At 38.1% G+C, this 20,823-nt stretch overlaps 1 protein-coding gene across 1 annotated transcript in view; it reads right to left on the reverse strand.

The window, feature by feature from the left end:
* The window catches only part of ANGPT1 (angiopoietin 1), a 164,516-nt gene extending 144,070 nt beyond the window's left edge, over positions 1 to 20,446 (reverse strand). Inside the window, exon 1 of the mRNA XM_014965171.1 lies at positions 19,769 to 20,446. Within this exon, the coding sequence (XP_014820657.1) occupies positions 19,769 to 20,065 (297 nt within the window). The 5' untranslated portion in view covers positions 20,066 to 20,446. The remainder of the gene's footprint in view (positions 1 to 19,768) is intronic.
* Positions 20,447 to 20,823: the final 377 nt, after the last annotated feature.

The following is a 20,823-nucleotide window of genomic DNA, read 5'->3' on the forward strand; positions in this document are numbered from 1 at the left end:
CAGTTGTAAGTGGAAAAGCAGAAGCAAATCTATTGATGGGATGTGTACTGGGAAGGAAGCAACTTCCCACCCAGCTCTGCAGCAGCCCAGACTCATCCTTTGACTCTGCTGCAGGTCTTCAGGCCAGCCTGGGACATGCAGGTGCTTGACTTACCACAAGCAAAGCGAATTTATCTCAAAAGCAAAGAGACTGAGCAAATAGCTGAGCATACAAATGTATGTGTACTGACTTTGTCTTAGATTCATATAAAGCAGATTCATTCACAATGTCCAGACTGGTAAAGAGTTTACAGGTCCTGTTGAATGCTTGTTTTAGTCCTTAAAAAGATTAAGGGCAAGTGAAAAATTAAAATAAAATAAAATAAAATAAAATAAAATAAAATAAAATAAAAAAGACTGTAGAGAAACTCCCTCATTTTGCAACCTGAAACCTGCCTAACAGTGTGGAAGTTTGTTGTCTTTGTTGTCTTAGTATTCACAACGCTGCAGTACATACTGTCTTATCTGGAACTGCTCTCATTTTGGAGAACTTTAAAATTTCTTAACAGGTCTAATTTTCAACATCTGTGGGTTCTGTAACTCCTAAGAGACAAACATTGCAGCTTGTGCACCCTGATTACTAGCCATCTTTGAAAATGTAATCTATGTATGGATTTTCCCTGACACTAAATTCCCACCTGTGCTGTTGAAGTCAGGGGTAGCTGTCACACTTCTAACACATTTCTGTGTTCTGAATTTACAGAATTTCTATAAAACAAATAGAAAAATGCTTGAAAACTACTGTTACACTGTGTGCTTTTCCTAATGGCAATAAAACAAAAGGTTTCAATATACGTTCTTTATGTGGAGTAATACAAGTTCTATACATTTCATCAATCATTTGGATAAGTTTCCAGTATGATTTATACAAGGCAGCACATGCTCTATATTTTTACCTGTCATCACATTGAGTCCCTGTGGAGAGTAATTTTGTTACTAATAAATTATACAGGACATTTTAAGGTATTTTCAGCAAAGTCTAGATTTTACTTTTGATTTTAAAAATTAGTGTTAGATGTTTCTGTACCTTCTCTACCATAATGGGAAGCAATGGGCTGTACCATAACAACATCTTTTCACTTCAAGAAAGATCTTTACTTGCTAAAAAGAGGAAATGGGTCTCTTGGTGTAACAACTAGAAGCAGATTTCATTGCTGTATAGCATCGCTGCCCCTTTGCACATCAGGTTGCATCATCAGGGCTTACAAAAAGCCAAAAAAAAAAAAAATTGAAATTGAGTAAGAAAATGAAATAGTGTGCATGTGGGCGTGTGTGCAAGAGCTCTGGCCACCCTTCAGTTTTTATGCCAGTAAAGGGGGTAAAACCACTAAGGTGCAGGGTTTGATGCACTGAAAATGAGATTTTGTTGCAAGCATGACCATCTAGATGCCATGTTGATTTAAATCAACACCATTCCACCACTCGAGTTTGAGCAGTGCCAATTTCCAGCATCTATGAAATTAGCCCATCATTTCCTGCGACAAAAATAAAATTTCTGGACAGCAATGAGGCGAGTAACCTGACAGACTGCTGCGTATTTACCTATCTGTATCAGTGTGAAAGATTCTGATAACTATCATATAAACAATGAAGCTAACCTCAAGTCTTGGTTTTATCGTCGGCTGTACTTAGATTTCCCAAGTGTCTAAAGGTATATCAGCTACCCCTTGTGTACCTTGGGTTTTCCACTGGATAATGAGAACAAAATTAATGTCCTTGCCAAACCTTGTGACTGCTAGATCTTTTCAGTGATGTCTGTAAAATGTGTTGAAATCCTGAATTTAAAAGGTTAGGGAAGTATGAACAATTGTCAACATTATTTAAAAAATTAATGCAAGACTATCAAGCAAATATGGAGCCTCTGTTAGTATTAAAATACTAAAGTATTTAATACTTTAAAGTATTAAAGTATTAAGTATACATTACTAAAGTGTTAAAGTATTAATTATAGCACTATTAGTGCTATAATAGATACGCACTGAACTTATGACATGAACACTACTTCTTTCCTAGTGCCAGAAATTAAACCAGCAGAGTTTGATATGCACTCTTGACTGTACTGACATTACTTAAGTTCTGCCTTTGTCATCACTATAGCTAGGATTTCATCCTAGATGCTTTATTGGTATTTGAAAATGTAAATAAATTGCTGTACATAATTTGAAACATAATAATTTTAAGTTTGTCAGTAATTCTATAAACTTTGTTGCAAGATAAAAATCTTGTGTTTACTGCAAATGCATTTCACCTGTACTAACAACAGGTGTGTTCCTGCTCCACTGCATGTTGTATTTAATGTACATTCTTCAGTTATGATTAATTGTGAGGGACAAGTGGTTTTTTTCTGATATTTTTATCTGTGCTCTAAAATTAAGCTAAATATTGAAAACTTTTATTACTTGCTTCCAGGTAGTAATACTACAGATTAACTTTTGGATTTAGAAATCAGGCATACTATTTTCTTGCATATACAAAAGAAATCCCAAAGTTAGGCAATAACAGTAAAATTTTGCATGAAAAGTATATCTTTAATGAACAACCATTTAGCAAAAAGCATTATACAAAAGAGTCACAGACACGTGAATTTCCTCATTTGTTAACTAATATAGCACAAGCTGAAAATAAGAAAAGGTTAAAAATTCAAGCAAACAGAGACATCGTTTATGGGAAGGGTCACTCCAGGTGCTCCTGTCATTTTTCAAATTTTATCTGGCCACCTTCACAGTAACATTTTTTGTCAGAATGTTGCAGTGTAGAAACACAGAAGTCAAGTGTACATGGGCTTGGTGACTGGCATACACTATTAAAAGGCATCATCATCAGAAGATGCCAGAGGGATGACATATAGCCCTATTGGCCAAGTCATGCAGCCTCCATCAGGTTCGGAAACAAAGAGCCCCTGGTTTTCGGATCATCTCTGCAACATCCAGATATGTATTTCTAGCATATCACTAAACAAAACAGTGGAATATTATCATGTGTTCAGCATGGATCTACTTTTTTTTGGTTTGCAACACAATTACTGTAATAGCTTTTTGTTAAGCAGTTTGAAGATTTTTTTTTCCTTTAGCATGAACTAAATTAGCCAGCTAAAAAATATTTTTCTTAATTAAACCAAAACCCAGGGCAGTGGAAGAAAAGTTACACATAGTTCTCTTTGAACTCAGATGTCTCTCATTCAGTGGGGACAGTTTGCATGATCTTTTCTGTATCAACAACATTCCACATGCATATTCTCTCTATCTTTTTCAGGAAGAAAAAAAAAAAGGAACTGCAGAGGCAACTGTTCCCAGAAAAAAACCAGGAGGACACCAATACAGTGCATCCCTTTTCTAACATCTCCACTGTGCCTGCACATGAATGTTACACTTGGGCTTCTCATTCATATCCCAAGATAATACTGGAACTTGGTTCTAGTTTCAGTCAGTTTTATTTTTAAAATAAAAGGAAGATTAATTTTTAAATAGGTAAGAAAGAGACAGATAATATTTTTTAACCAAAAATTCGAACCCTTTGGCTGAAAAGCACAATGTTTGCAGATGTTGCCTTCTGTCACATGGCTACTTTTACCTGAGGTCTGAAGCCCTGAGGTCTCTACCTAGGTTACACCTCCACACAGCAATTCTGTCACACAGACATCTCATAGAAATGTCCAAATGATCTGCATAAAATGTCAACAAATACGATTTTTCTATTTTAAAACATTTCAGAAAAAGAAACCAAAGCATTTCCTGGCTGGCTTCAGCAAAAGAAACCTGAAAAACACAAATGTCCCTGGAAAATACAGGGCAGATCGAATCCAGGTTTAAATTAAGATAATCTGCCTGATGAGTTTAAGTGCTCCTGTTTCAACAAGTATCTCCTTCTTTGGTGTATGGAGGGACTGGAGAGAGCAATATTGCTGATAGGCAAAGTTGTATTTATGTCCTTTTTCACGTAAGCGAAAAAGGAAATACTGAAAATGTCTTTATAAAATTGTTCTCATGAGATGTACATCCCACTTTCAGGACTGAGGAGCGCTGGGAGAAGGCTGTGCAGAAAATAAAATCTGTACACAGAATCTTATCCTCAAATGAACAAAAAAATCTGAGCATGTCTGCTTCTCACAGACTGGGCTCGAGTCTTCTTTCAGCTGCAGCAGATTGACATTGGCATCGCTCCACTGATGCCATTGACATGATTTCTGACTTACACTGCTGTTCCAGATCTTTCTAAAAGTGGTCTTTTTTTTGTATTCTAAAACCACCACTGCACACAGCGTTAGCTGGTATCTTTCTAGGCATGCAGAGAAAAAAAATGGTTGGGGATGGAGACCTTACTATCATCTCAGTTCTTGATGTGGTACCCCACAAATTTATGCTGACACAATGCAGTGATTGTAGAGCATATTGTGAGGAAGCACACCATCTGTTTTCTGCCTCTGCTTTTCTATAAATAACAGACTTCGGTCTCCGTGGGTGCCAGGCTGGCGTTTTGCAACATACCCCTCCAACCCTTTAAAATTCCTCCTGACCATCTGGGAATTTCCTGTTCTGCCAAATAGGTTTTGCCCGGACAGAACTGAGGTCTGTCTCTTACCGTTAAGAAATCCCCTTACATTAGGGCAAAGATGTTTTAAAGTAGGTGAAACTAGAAAGCCAGTGCCAAAAAGCAGACCTGGAACTTCTGCCACCCCTGAAAGCACCAAGGAAGGAGGGGGCAGGGGCTCAGTTTCAGCCGAGTGGGCCTGAGGTTGGGAAATGCCCTTTCCTGGACAGGAATTGAGCTCATATTTTTACCACTGATTCACTGTGAGCAGCATCAGGCCAAGCTCCACAGGAATTTGTTAGCATCACACTCTGGGTGAGAGTCGAGAGACTTTTTTTTTTCAGTTTCTAATCCTCTCAAGGCTGTTTAATGATAATGGTTTGAGTTTGTGGAATGTGTTGAAAACCTCCTTTGGGCTCATGTTCCCATAGGAAATTACTGTTTTTTCTAGTCATACTTTTTTGGTAAGGGCTTGTTCTAGCAACACCTGGAAAACATATGATAGCAATACAAGACTAAGCTTGATTCACTCTGATAGAAAAAACACTGAGCAACTCTGACTTAGGATGTGAAGTTCTGTCACAGTATCAGGCTTGTATTGCGTTATGAGTAGTATTCTAAAAACAACTTTGCTGCAGCTTTCTTATGGCCTTTCAGAAGGATTTTACTCTGGAAGTGAAAAAAATGGCAGCATTCAAAACCACACTGACATAACTAACACTGAGGTATTGTCTTAAAACTTAAGAAGAATGAAAATGGGAAATTTATGCTAAAACACATTTCCAGTGTTCCATTGTGGTGAGTTGTAGCGCACAGGAAAAAAAAAAAAACAAAACAAGACTAATTTTAGTAACAAAAGACCAAAGAGCTTTGATCATAATTTCAGGAGACCTGCATGATCTCAGCAACAAAAGCAAAATAATGAATGAAAATGTTAAAGCAGTCTTTAAAAATGCACTAAAAGGAAAAGGATGTCATACTTGGTTCATATTTTACAAATTGAGAATTCATGTTGTATCTTCATACACATAACAGTACAACAAAAAAATTTCAGTCTTGCTCAATTCAGCTTCTAGGAAATACCCCAAGGGGTCAGTGGCCAAATTACTTGATGTTTCCAAGATGTGTAGGAGTGTCAAATCCTGAAATCCTGGATCAGGGAATGTTTTTCGTTTGTTTTTTTTTTTCCCATTTGTAGGGTTCATAATGCTTTTTTTTTTTTTGCAGGGAGCATTGGGAGGCATTAAGGTAGAAGGTAACAACTGCAGATTCTTTTGGCTTACTTATTTAGCATGGAAGAAATAAAATCAATAATCTTAGATTTAAGAATCTGAATCCCAGATAAATTACTTTATTTCTGTTTGTATTTAATTTTATATCTCTTATTAATGTTGATGCATCTGTTACACTTTAAAAGTCAATATATAAATATGTTTTATAATCACTTAGAATCCTACAATCATAGAATCGTCTAGTTTGGAAGCGATCTTTCAGATCATCGAGTCCAACCATCAATCTAACACTGACAAAAAACATCACTTAAGCATATCTTTAAATACTACCCGTCTTTTAAATACCTCCAGGGGTGATGATTCCACCACTTCCCTGGTCAGCTTGCTCCATGCTTGATAACCCTTTCACTGTAAAAGTTTTTCCTAATATCTAATCTAAACCTCCCCTGGTGCAACTTGAGACCATTTCCTCTCGTCCTTGGGTAGTTGGGAGAAGAAACTAACCCCCACCTCTCTACAACTACCTTTCAGGTAGTTGTAGAGGGTGATAAAGTCCTTTTCTCCAGGCTAGATGATCCCAGCTCCCTCAGCCTCTCCTCATAAGACTTGTTCTCCAGACCCCTCACCAGCTTCGTTGCCCTTCTCTGGACCTGCTCCAGCACCTCAATGTCTTTCTTGTAGTGAGGGGCCCAAAACTGAACACAGAACACTGAACTTACTGAGGTGCACTTGATCCCCTTGCCCAGATCATTGATAAAGATGTTAAAGAGAACCCAATACTGAGTGCTGGGGAACACCACTCGTGACCACCCGCCAACTGGATTTAATTCCATTCACCACCACTCTCTGGGCCTGGCCCTCCAGCCAGTTTTTTACCCAGCGAATAATATTCCTGTCCAAGCCATAGGCTGCCAGTTTCTCCAGGAGAATACTGTGGGAACCATGTCAAAAGCCTTACTAAAGTCCAGGTAAACAAACTGAACTTACTGAGGTGCACTTGATCCCCTTGCCCAGATCATTGATAAAGATGTTAAAGAGAACCCAATACTGAGTGCTGGGGAACACCACTCGTGACCACCCGCCAACTGGATTTAATTCCATTCACCACCACTCTCTGGGCCTGGCCCTCCAGCCAGTTTTTTACCCAGCGAATAATATTCCTGTCCAAGCCATAGGCTGCCAGTTTCTCCAGGAGAATACTGTGGGAACCATGTCAAAAGCCTTACTAAAGTCCAGGTAAACAACATCCACACAGCCTTTCCCTCATCTACCAAGCGGGTCACTTTGTCATAGAAGGAGATCAGGTTTGTCAAGCCTGTTCCTTTCATAAACCCATGCTGACTGGGCCTGATCGCCTGGTTGTCTTTCATGTGCCACATAATGGCACTCGTGTGGCACATGATCATCTGTTCCATGACCTTCCCTCGCACCAAGGTCATACTGACAGGCCTGTAGTTCCCCAAATCCTCCTTCCAGCCCTTCTTGTGGATGGGTGTCACAACTTAAATAGGTAATTTATTGGATGGGTGTCATACTGAAATACATAATTTATTCACTCAATGTATACATAATAATATTCCTGTCCAAGCCATAGGCTGCCAGTTTCTCCAGGAGAATACTGTGGGAACCATGTCAAAAGCCTTACTAAAGTCCAGGTAAACAACATCCACACAGCCTTTCCCTCATCTACCAAGCGGGTCACTTTGTCATAGAAGGAGATCAGGTTTGTCAAGCCTGTTCCTTTCATAAACCCATGCTGACTGGGCCTGATCGCCTGGTTGTCTTTCATGTGCCACATAATGGCACTCGTGTGGCACATGATCATCTGTTCCATGACCTTCCCTCGCACCAAGGTCATACTGACAGGCCTGTAGTTCCCCAAATCCTCCTTCCAGCCCTTCTTGTGGATGGGTGTCACAACTTAAATAGGTAATTTATTGGATGGGTGTCATACTGAAATACATAATTTATTCACTCAATGTATACATAATGATAATGAAATATTTCTATGTTTTTAAGACTTATTTAAGACTACATGCCAGTAGAGCATGTGCCATAATGGCTATCATACATTGGGGGAAAAAAAAGGTATCTAAGGTCATATGATCCTCAAGGTGAATAGTGCTAGGAATTATAATTACTTTTTTTTGATGCTTTGAATTATTGTGACATTTTTCTGTCTAGAAAAGCTTCTATAGGAAGCCTCTGGACTTCCCATTCTCATCCACTTATCCAAAAATATAAAATAGATGTGTGCTTCTTTAGAGTAACAGAACAATTCCCAATCAGTTATGCCTCCTGTTGAAGTCTACTGAAAGGTAGATACATGCTTGTGATAACAAGCTCCATGGTGAAATGAATCCAATTTATTTTATAGGGGTAAATCTTGTAATGTGCCAGATATTTCCTGGAAAATTTTGAGTACCATCAACTCAAAGGACACTTGACTCTTGCCGGGCCATCTTGCAAAATCTGAAGCTGGTAAATTTCAGCAAAGGTCTTTCTAGAATTTCTGATTTCTAGCCCATCACAGACTCTCCATGGTGCTTGCTTGATGGTAGTAAGTTAGTTCTTCACTTAGTAGTCAAGTATATACAACAAACACAAGCCTTACTTTTGAGGTTGTCATTGACAGTTACAAGAGTGTTCCTGGTAAGGGAGTGACATGTTGGTGACCATGCACTGCCACACATGGCATTCTGGTTCTACCCGACATTTCAGCTGGAGGCCATTTGCATTTCAGATACTTTAATAACCAGCAAAATTTGGAAACTTCATGATTTCCACATTAAACATGGTGCTGAACATTTTATTTGCCTTATACTCCTATATTTTTCTTAAATTCAGAAAGATAATTTTTCCATTGTTTTTTTTTTAAAAATGAAAAGTCTTATTTTGAATAAAATCTTCCTCAGCTATGATGAAGCTTTCTTCAGCAGATGGTAATACTGCTGAAATACATAGTTTTAAGAACTTTGTAGGCCCATACAGAGAGTAATAGTTTACAACTACATTGTTTCAGGGCATTTTACTGAATGCAGTGCTGTACACCAGAGTAATTTTTTAAACTTTTCTGTCGCTGCAGGATAAGTTGTCTTATTGTGTGTGCTTTAGTGACATGTTGAAACCTTGGGCAGCACACAAATTTATGGATTACAACAGCAACCTTCACCCTTCCTGTCAGACTTTTAATGAAAGTCCTCTATGAATCTCAAATAGACAGACTCTGAAGCACCCCACCAGCCTCCCACCTTATATTTAGCCTTTCCAATTTTTTCTCCAGGTCCCTCACACTTTCTTTGAGATGACCCTTCCCAAGAGGCAGCAGTCCGCAGTCACAAAGTCATTCTTCAGTTTCCTTGGGAGTTACCTGTCCCATAACTATTTTATGGAATTCAAAATCATAAAAAAGCACTTGAAAAAGCTACATATATTTTAATTGCATTTACAGTTTATCCAGCCCACAAACTCATCACAGATATTTCACATAGTTTACCCAAGCATTACATTGTGTGTATGTAAACATGTAATGTTTACATACATTGTACGTGTAAACAATTGTATGTGTAAACATGCAATGAGGTGCAATCATTCTGTCAGTGAGATGCAGAAACCCAACTAATACCCTGGTTTCAGGGAAGTCAGTGGAGTGTGAAACAAAGCCAGCTTTCTCAGCAGAACTCGGCTAATGAGGACTTGAAATCACTCATTCAACAGGATACTTCTCAGTTGCAGGCAGAGCCACATGTTGTATCTTTGTACAGTGACTGGCACAAAGGCTCATCAAGTAGATCAAACTATAAAATTTTATCTTTTACCAATCATTATTGAATTCATTCAGCTGTAATAATCCTTCACCTTTAGTAACCCTTTGGTACTTGGCAAACTCCTCTTGCCTTGTTTCCTTCTGCAAATATAGTTGTCTTGCTTAATCTCCCCAGGATAAAACTCTGGTATTGTAGCAGGTACAAATAATTCTTAACAACTGACATGAAGGCAGAGGCCATAACAGTTGAGCTGTACGATGTCACGGAGGTAAACAATGTCAGAGGAATATACAAAAGGATATGTATTGCATCAGCCAGAATTCTTGGAAAACCAAGAGATCAAACTGGATCATTCAAGAAAAATGTGAAGAGAAACAACCTTAATCATCGCCTCTGTAGTTAACAGGCTAAAGTGATAAAGAATTTTGCAGTCCATATCTCCTCTGCACGAAAATAGTAACACAGAAAAACTTTCTAGCAGAGCATTGATGGCCTTTCCCATTAACAGGATAGAAGTGACGCAGGAAAGATAGGTGGCCCTTGACCATTTATCTCTACTATGGTAAGTCACCCACAGAGTGAAGTATGAAGTTTTAGCCAAGGAACAAAGGGGAATAGTTCATTCAGGAAGAGATTAGGTCATCTCTTTGAGCAATTTTCCCTCTCAGCAGATCCTCAAAATTCCAGGCACAGCACCAAAGGCATCATGGTTTAGGGGCTGCCCGTTACTGTGTTGACTTGCTGATGTGGCCTAGAAGGCCACAGGAATTTCCTGATGAATTAAGACCGTAGAGGGTAAATATTTAACTATGACATGGATAAATATACTTAATACTTAAACGATAATGGCAGTGATCCTAAATCCTCATTTCAGCTACTTTTATCTACATATGAATGCCCAATTTTCAAAGACTGTAGCAGTCTTCATTAAGTCCTTTGGTGTTGGAGGAGAATTCAGAGAACCAGGTTGTATATAAAGTATTTGTGTGAAATTTCAGAAATACCAAGTCATTTCTACACAGGTTTTTCATAGAAAATATTAGGTATTTAGGAGTAGTGTTCTGACAGCGATAGGAAGAGAATTGTCTGAAGATCCTTGCCTTCTTGAGACATAAACATGTGACTCAGAAGAGAGGACAGAAAGGTCACCCTCACTGTTACCCACACACCAAGCTGAGGGGAGAGTTTTAAAAAAGGAATGTATTTAGTACCACTCTCTTTCCTGCAGAAGACTTCTGAATGAGAACTAATACTCCCAGAAGATAATTATAGCTAAAGCTATTCAAAGCCGAAAATACGAAAGTGAAAATCAGCACATTTATATAGAGTGATAGGTGGTTTAATCCAAATTGAAAATTCATTCAATACAATGCTTAGGAAAAAAAATATTACAAAATCATAATTTAACAGCAACTGCATTATTTTTTCCTAAATCTCCACTGTGCAACACCAATTTGCAGAGGAGAGATTCAGAAAGAAAAATAAACTTTTATAAGCATAGGCTGACAACTGTAAAACATTCATAAATAATATGGTCCAAAGGGCAGGCAAGTCTACCGCAGCCCTGAAGATAAATGTAAAAGCATCTCTAGAGATTGTACTAGGACTGCCTCTTTGATTTTTGTGGGTATTTAAAATGTGTTCTGTGGATTTGGAGTGCGTTAAAGGACAAATATTGAAATACATCTTAAAATAGTAAATTTACACATTGAGAATCAGATTTTTTTCACCTGCAGTCAGGAAGTAAGAATCCCACTTTGAAGGCTGGACAGCCTTTGACAATGACTGAAAGTTTGTTGTAACATTTAACTAGTGAGCAGGAGCACTCAAATTACACCGGTGCTTTTCCCTTTGAAACCATGCAATTTCTCTCTGCAGGTTTAGACTGGTGTGGATCACAGATGAGGAAACTAAAAGCATGGCCTGCTAAACGATGTTAACTCTAAGACAGAAGTTTTGTAACATAGATAGTATCTTTCAAGAAAATCCTCTTGCACACAGAAAGCCTTTGAAGGAAGTTTAGATGGGAAAGAAGGCAGGATCAGTCTATAAATGGCATATCAGCCTGCAGCAGAAATAGTTTTTAGATTCAAAATTGATTAGCACCAATCTGATCATCTATGCTCTAGTGTGAAATAAGCCATGCCGTTGAAAAAAGTCAAATTACCTTCTAAGGTTGTCTGCTTAAACTCCCAGTTTTCTCCTACAGTTCTCTAGTTTTAACTTAATTTCCTGGCAGGGATGCTCAGAGTTTATCCTATCGCTAGAGTAATCTCTCAAGCCTATTTTCCTGCCTGGTACAGAGGGAGAAGAAGGAATGCCAGGACCCAGGTCCTCGGGCAGAACCGAGTCAGAAGGAAATTCTGCTAACTGGAACAAGTGGATTTTGGTTGTTCCCATACATTCCGATTGCAGAAGGAACGCCTGGTACATTATTTGCAACAAGACAACTAGACAAAACATGACAAATGGCAAGATTTTACTCCAGCAAATGAAAATTCCCAGAAGATTTGACGAAAAATTATAATGATATAGTTATGCCAACTCCTATTAAAGAAGCAAATGCCATGCGTGCATAATGCACAATCAGGTTTGTCTTGTAACATATGCACATATAAGGACAGAAACATGTTTGGGATGGAGAGTACAAAGATCCAATATTTTTTCCAGAATATATGAAAATTCTTGCTTCATACACATTCTGGAAAGGACAAAAGCAAAGGTAAGCTTATAATTTACCGGCAACGCAGTATGGGGGCTCGTTCAGAAAGAATTAATGCATGTACAATACACAAGGTTTCATCTTGCTACCAACTCTTCTAGGTTTTTTGAGCCAATAAGTCAATTCCAGGAGAACAGCAGATTGCCAGCAGGTAAGCAGGTATAAAACATGAGGATGGATTTAAGACACAACACTTAGAAACTTATTTCCTTAAAACCAAATACTCAAAAAATGTAAAGCATGTATGTGTGTATGTATGTACATGCACGCACTCACACACAGGGGCAAGGTGTCCAAGTGAAAGTAATTCTGCAGAATTTTTACAGAATTTTTGATCAGCCGATTTTTACTCATGAGTCTTCAATCCAGATTTTCCAACCGCAAGTTCATATCTGCACTTTCAGCCTATTTCTCTCTCTTTTAAGATGGGAATAGTAACACAGATCATATGACTGTCCATGTCCTACCATATAGGAGAACTTTAAAGTACCTTTGCTAAAGGCACACCTATTCGACTATAAAACTAGCACAATTCTCTAACTGTTAGCCTTTTCTTACATTTCCGCTTCTACAAGCTAGTCAAGGGAGTCTAAGAAATTTCTTTCAATCATGTAAGAAATTTCTTTCAATCTTTCAATCATATTCAGTGGCCCAGAATACTGATTTTCTATATGACATCCTCTGAGGGATCATAAAATTATCTTAATCTGTTCTTTTTTGCTTGGTTGTTTTGTGTTAATTCTGACAGCAAACCATTTTTAGAAATGTAGAATAGTGCAACTTGAACATCTTTCCAGCTGACCTGTACCTGTCTTGCTTGTACCCATATGCTTGTTCAGTGATGAGCATAGCCCCACTGTTAGATCTTGTTTAGGCAAGGAAGTTGCACCGGTTTGATTTGCATTAGTTTTAAACAGTGATAATTAAACTGGTGCAAGTCCCTGGGTAAACTTCTTATCCCAATTTAGGAGTGACTTACACTGTTTATGATTAACCTGATTCCTAACTATGGTAATACAAAGTGAAGCTTGATCTGGAACATTCATGAGAATGTAGCGCAAATGTGCAACAATTTATGGCATTTCTACATTACCCTTCCAAGTGAATACTCACCACTCTGGTCTTTCATAACACTGTCTAAAATACACACATGCAGTTACACAAGAATAAACTTGTGTTAAAGTACAGCTTGTTTCATAAGAAAAAGAACCCTTCCTACGATATATGAAACTATTTCAATTTCCTTTTCCCGATCAAACTTCAACCTTTAACAAAAGAGGAAATCCTTATGCTACTGGGAAGACTTTTACACCAGGGCTGTTTATTCAAGACACTTGAACTGCTTGTGCTGAAGATGAGGTTTGCAGCACAGCTAAAACCATGATAGTGGTTCTAGGAGGTCCTTATTTACTAGCTCTCCCTTGTTTGCATCTTGTTGCAAATATAGAGAAAAGGACTGTGAATGGAGATGAATACAAGGAGATTGTTAAGTGTCTTCACCTTTCAGGACATGCTTGCAATAAATCACACAAGTGAGCCCAGTTTTGATAATGACAAGTTTATACAAAATGGCTGGTAACAATAGCTCTGAAAAACAAGCCATTCCTCAGTGGTCTTCCTGAGAATCTGTACAAGACTAAGCTACACTCCTATTCAGCTTAGATGAATGTAGGTTGGGGCAGCAGCTGCTCAACAGGTTTAAGAACAATGCAAGAAAGAGGACCATTCTCACTGTTACCAGAACATGTATAATCCATTTACTCCACTGTAACCTGCAAAAGATACGTGGCATTATAGATTCCTATTCTTTGCATTTATCTGCTATTTTTATTAAATTAATATAGTTAATCATTTTAAAACTAATTTCCTTCGAAAAAAGATTTTTTTAATCTCACATCATTTTCTGTAAACATTTAAACTATTATTGTCACACATAAACTGTTAATAGCACAAAATACCTTCCACCAGAAAGACTCCAAAAGCAACTCAAAAAATAACATATTAAGCCTCCCAACAGCCTTGTGAAATTGAGTAGTAGTACTATATCTGTGTTAGAAAAGGGAAACAAGAATACTTAAATTTTATGATTTCCTTGCAGTCACAAGGAAAGTCTATGCTGCAGCCATGGACAGAAGTAAAGCTTAAATCCATCCCACTTAATTGAGGCATTTAAATCAGGAAGCGAGCTGCTCAGGATTTCCCTAGAGTCAATGAAGAGAATTAGGGACTTCCACAGGACAGTTCAGATGCCTGTCTCTTCCTCTGGGCTTGCTACTGTCTCTTGACGCAGCACTGAGAGATTTACCCACAGCAGAGAAAAACCTATCTTGGGTATCTCTGGGTTTTGGCCAGAAGTTTGGGTGGGATGATGCAGGCCTAAAATACCCAGCTCTATACTTTTCCCACATGGACTGACTTTCTTTTTTCCAAGGCACCCAGCACTGTGAAGCAGAGATTGCTTCCAAACCACAGAAGGGAATGGGAACAACAAGTTCTCAGCACCCTCAAAATGACACGCCATTTACTTTATATCAGTTTCATTTAGAAAAGCTCTCAGTGCTCCAAATGAGATCTCCCACTGGGCATGTTGGTTGGGCAGTTCTGATGACTAATAAATGTAATATTTTATTGTTACCAGAAAGTTCCTAATTACAGCTGTCATCACTGAAAATAAACACATTCAGGTTCTACTGCACATTATGATAAAGCCTTCTGTCCAAGCATGGGAAATATTTTTTTAAGTCATTTGCTACCAAATGTGGCAACATGTGAGACTGCCCTTCAGTCTGCTTCTCTGATTCTTCTGCTTCTTAAAAAGAGACATTGCCATATAGGTTATCCCCCAATAATGTAAAACTTTCAGGCATTTCCACATTTGAAGTCTTGTATCTTTCTTGTGGGTACCTCAGAATATTCTAAGGACTTCAGTAATTTGATTAATAAAGCTTTGAAATGCAGACATATTATTGGCCAAGAGATTTTTTGGGGGTAAATAAGGAATTTTGGTTTAACACTCAGACATTTTCTTAGAACCAGGTTGTTTCTGTGAACCTATTTTCGCTCCTTAGATTTGGCTTTTATATATACTTACCCACTGAGTAGTACATACTATGTAAGTAATCCCACTAACTTGAGTCCTGTCATTTCTTTTGCAACTTGTTTGTGGGAACTGCACTTCAAATGTCACTAGGATGGGGCTTTGCTTTGGATATGAAAATTCTTTGACTCCAAAGCAAAAAGGAGCACCTAGAATGGTGAACAGCCTCTGGGTCTGAACAAGAATTCCAGGTTCAAGCTGGATGCCAAATAGAAGGCTAGAGGCCAGTTTTGGATGAAACTTTCTCACTGTTTCCTTCTAGCCCTGGTTCCGCCATGAAAAATGAAAGATTTACTGGAAAGCCATTCCTTACACAACTCTGTTAGTAATGCTCATACAAGCACAATGGCAGATTCCAAATCTAATGACCTGCTTTTATTTGTGAAAATTATCAGGAGTTCATCATGGATCTCCTGGTTGCACTTAACATCCAAATATTATGTGGACTTTAAGGTCACATGTTACATTATAAAATGCCCAGTGAGACATAATAATAAATAAAATGGAATTTTTAGTATTTCTTGTAATAGTTCAACCAGGGAAAATTGGTTTCTTAGTGTGACAAAATTTTACATATGCTATGGCCACCTCCATCTTTATATTACTATAAATTTGCCCTATAGAATATTGTGACAACTCTTTAAATCTGTCCTCTTCGGGGCAGGCTCTGTCACACTTTCACACAGCTTCACAACAAGAGTGACATGTAAGGGGTTTTCCCATATTTAGCAAACCATAAGAAATCCAAGGCAAATTCCAGCCACTCCACACCCATACGCATGCTATTGCTATTTAATTGCAGTGGTAGGCCCTGCTGGTAAAGACAGCAGAGAGGGGCAGCTTCCAGTCGAGCCAGAGCACACAGTGACAGACACTAGTCTTTCCAAAAGCTGTTTTTTTTCTGTACAATGACTTGTGCCCCTCAAAACCTAGATTCCTTACACGTTTAAAACCCAAGTGAGAACTTGCGATGTTACTTCTGCAAAATAAGAAGTCAACAGAGTGCACAAGGAATGCTGTAGACAATTTATCAAAACCATGGTAAGAATAAACTTTAAAGTAGACTATCAAATGGCTACAGGTACCCCAGAAAAATTGCTCATAATTTCTTTCTTTAATGAGTAAATCCAGCTTATCATTTTATAGTTCTGTTATAGCTGGTGACACCACAGGCACTTTGAATAGAAATAGAAGTGAGTTGAAGCTTCTTTACTTGGTTTAAGTGTAATGGTGCCATGAATATTTGCAGAGGAAAGGAAAAAAAATAATCAGCTTTGGACACTGAATGACCAGAATTATTGAATATACTTTCAACTCAAACTTGTACGTCTGTGTTAGCTTCTTATAGTATACTATTATTAAGCATTCATTTAAAACTTTCATGGTATTCTGCTTAGGTAATTGGAAAAAAAAAAAGAATGGATCATGAAAAACTCATTACTGTAATGACAATTAATAATACTATTTGGGTTGAGGGATAAACATATGAAACATTCATCTCTATATCTATGCTGATTGTATACTGAGTCCATCAATACAGTAAGTTCACCAAGCTGACTAGCAGAATGTTCTGCAAGCAAGGCATGATGATAACATTTCATGTAACTCCTCTTTGGCAATACTTAGACACTGCAATTGAATACCAAACTGTATCACGTGTGCCAGTCAGTTACTGCAAGAAAGAAAATGTGATGAACTGTTTGTTTTGAACTATTAGTATAAACATATTGCAGAAATGAAACCCAAGCTTAAACAATGGGGAAAGTTATCCGGTATTAAAATAAACAGTTCTAGGAAAATCTCTAAAAATGTTTACCCAGTCATCTTCTTCAGAGTAGTTTCTGCGCAGACCGTTTTGCCATGTCCCTTGTTTGCCAACCAATCCCAGTTACTCTGACTATAGATATGCAAATGCTAATGTACAAGGCTGGGGCTTAATTGCCTGTAATTGGCTCCCCAAGCAAAAGCAAATTCACCCTGCCAAACATTGCCTATGTACAATTTTAACGAAAATTATATATGTTACCTGAAGTAATAAACATATTTCCTTCATGTAAGTCAGAATATCTCAAATTCTTAAACATTATTTCTTATTGTAACTATTCACTTCCAGTCATAGACCTATAGCCATTAATTGTTCTTTACTTTATTCACAGCAGGTGTATTGCAAAATGCTGCTTAGTGTGGCAGCAGTTATATCTGATACTACAAATCTAGGGGGAAAAATAAATGCAGGGTATAAGAATGAGATGTGAGATATCTGCATAATATATCCATTACACTTAAGCATTATGCTTGTTTTGAAAGGAAATGAGTTATCGCTCAGATCCTTTGTAATGGCAACAGCAACAAAGCAAATTCGGCATTCAGAGATGCTTTAATGGACCTGCATCAGCCTCATTTGTTCAGAGTGAGCCACACTTCATCACAGAGAGAAATGGGTCTTTTCATTCCGGGGAAAACTGACACATGGGGATATGGGCACAATCCCAGTTTTATGTAAACCCCTGGGAGCAGAGGGTTGGGGGCTGGGAAGGAAAGGAGGAGGGGGATGGTTTTGCCCATAGCAAGTTTTACAATCACTGCAGAAGAAAACAGTCCCCAAATATAAACCTCTTTCATTGGGCTTCCTACCTGTTTAATTACTTCCCCCCAAAGTGTGAGAGGACTAACCCTAACTCAGACCTTCACACTCGAGAGACTCAAATTTCCTCATGTTCAGTTCACAGTGAAACAGTGATCTTAGTTCAGTCTCTAGTGGACAAACACAGAATAAGTAAAATCTTATAAGCATGATTCAGCAGGCAATTTGCTCAAGTAAGATCATGTGTGCATAAGCACAGATAACAACTTTCCCCTTTTTAGTGCTTGCCTCAGACTCCCAAGCTACAGCAAAATAATTTCTTAAGAAATGCTTTCCTCTACAAAAGACCTCCCCACATTTCCAGCCTTATATTCCCCAAAGCAGACCAAGATAATAAAAAATGAGGAAAGACGTCTAAAAAAGAACTGCTTGCTAATATTTTGGTTTATAGTCACATGTTTACTGGACAGAGTCTTTTCTCTCTTACTGGAGCCAGATAATGCGAATAGAAAAATTATTTTACCAAGAGATCAGGAAATCCTCTCTAAAGATTTCAGTAGGGTTAGGGGGATGGGGATGGCTGTATATGTGCTTTTTAACATATTTCAGTCTTGCACGCTCTCTGGATGAAACAAAACTTGGAAATGAGATAGGCAACATAACTATGCTATTATGAAGTTTTAGCTCACCAAGTAGAGTCTTCACTAAATTTTTATTGATATTCATTCTTAGTATGAACTTCTGTTGGAATTAAATCATGTATCTATCAAACGGGTACATACAGCAGTTTTCTTGTGCCATCTTACATGACTAGTTGCAACACTCAATTGCTCAATTTTCTAAGTTTTGCCAGGTCAAAATGCCAGTGTGGGAACGGGAATATTATAAATAACTGTATAAAAAGACTGTTTATTTATATTTACTGCTCAGCTACCCCAAGGCATTTTCATTACCAAGGCATGGACAAGATCCTGCAAGGTATGTAATTTTACACAAGTGAGTAATCCTGTTAAGGTGAATGAGAATGCTCATATGAGTGAAATTATTCACATATTTAAGTCTTTTCAGGCCCCTTTTCAGCTCATACAAACAATACTGAAAAGTTTAGAGCAATTGCACAAATTCTTAAAAATAATTACTTCTGCTAAGTTACTGCAACACCTTCAAACCTATTTGTCCCTTTCTGTGACAGAATGCACATATACACACGCAAATTAAAACAGTCTATTTCAAGTCCAGTGTAATCTATACAGTTAAAAAGTTTTACTGTGATGTTTTAGAAGTGTGAATGCCTATTCACTTTCTCCTTTCTTCACAGCAATTAGCTGGGTAGAATAGTATTACAGGATCTGTTTATGGAGGAACAATGACATTCTTAACCCTGTGCCTTTAAATGCTGCTTTTTTTAAATGCTCCCTTTTGCTGTCAGAGTAGCAGGTAACCTGCATGCCATCTGATCTGAAGCTGTGAACTGTAGGTAGAGCTTATAGGAATGCTTAGTAAGTTCTGTCATTAGAGTCTCTGGAGGATTTTTGTGTTTCCTGGCTCACAAACATCCATGGTCTCTTGAGCAAAAGCTTTAAGAAGTTGCATCTTTCAGTTACTTAAAGAAAACTCTGCTCCCAGGAGCAATGTCCCTAAGAAGGGTGCACTGTGGCTGAAACATTTCTCCCCTACGCAGCTACAAACTAGATCAATCGTTACTACCTCAGTTCTCATAGAAACTAATGAAAACTTTGAACAGCATAAGCATCACCAATAAAATCCATTTAGTGAGAAATGAAAAAAAGAAACACTTACTTTTTGCAGCCACTGAGTGTAATTTTCCATCACATGTTCCAGATGTTGCAGTTTCTGGGAAGAGAAATCCTGTTCCACGTGAGGAGCATCTCTCTGAAGAGCGTTTGTGTTGTACTGGTCTGTCGTGCTTTCACGACAGTTCCCGTCCTGTTCTGGCAGAATGAAAGTATAGGTGCACTGCCCATGCTGGATCCGGTTAAATCTTCTCCCACTGGCTTCTGGACCCCGACGCTGGTTATTACAGCCTATATGAGCAAGAATCGCTGCCAGGAAAGCAAAGGAAAGGAAAATTGACATGTTATTACTACTTTCCTTTCCTGCTTTAAGAAAAACTTTTTCTTCCTCTTTCTTTAAATTTTTTCTTAATTTCCCTTAAAGTCTTTGCAAAAAAGGTCTGGAGAAGCACACTTTAGTAATCAAGCTTGGATAAACTTATTTTTTTAATTTCACTATGAGGATAGCTTCCTTAGTTAAAATTGGGAATATTTATTGCATAGTAGTTAAGATTTATTGTTTCCTCTCTGTTACAGTCCAGCATGTAGCCTGCTTTAGTCAGCTGCATATGCATGTCCCAGTCTCTTTCCCCTACACTATCTGCTGCAGAACTGCTATTTTCTCTCAGACTTCAGTGAGTTTTATTAAGGTTGCACTTTCAAGCCAAGCTGGAAGCAAGCAGCCTTTCACAAGATGACTTGACAGGAATGCGTGTATGAGTGCGCCCCTATGCTGAGGATGGCTGATGGCTCGGTACGGAGGGATCATCTTACAAACTGGCTGGATGCATGACCTCAATCATGCATGGCTTTCCAGCCCCTATTGCATACAACTGCTAAGGGCTTTTTGACGAATTCACATAAGTTTAATAAGTAAGGCAGTCCACCTTAATACACTTCATATGTTCACACTGACCTATTAAAATGTAGATAAAGTGTAGAAGCTTGTTGTAATCCCTCTGTAAATATACAAAGCACTGAAATTAAAAATACTTTCAGTTCTGCACTGCTCAGTATCTATTAAAGAGTTCTAAGTCGAGCAAATGAGACTTATGGGAAAAA

The sequence above is a fragment of the Calidris pugnax genome, unplaced genomic scaffold, assembly GCF_001431845.1.
Source record: "Calidris pugnax isolate Ruff unplaced genomic scaffold, ASM143184v1 scaffold41, whole genome shotgun sequence".
Lineage (NCBI taxonomy): Eukaryota > Metazoa > Chordata > Aves > Charadriiformes > Scolopacidae > Calidris > Calidris pugnax.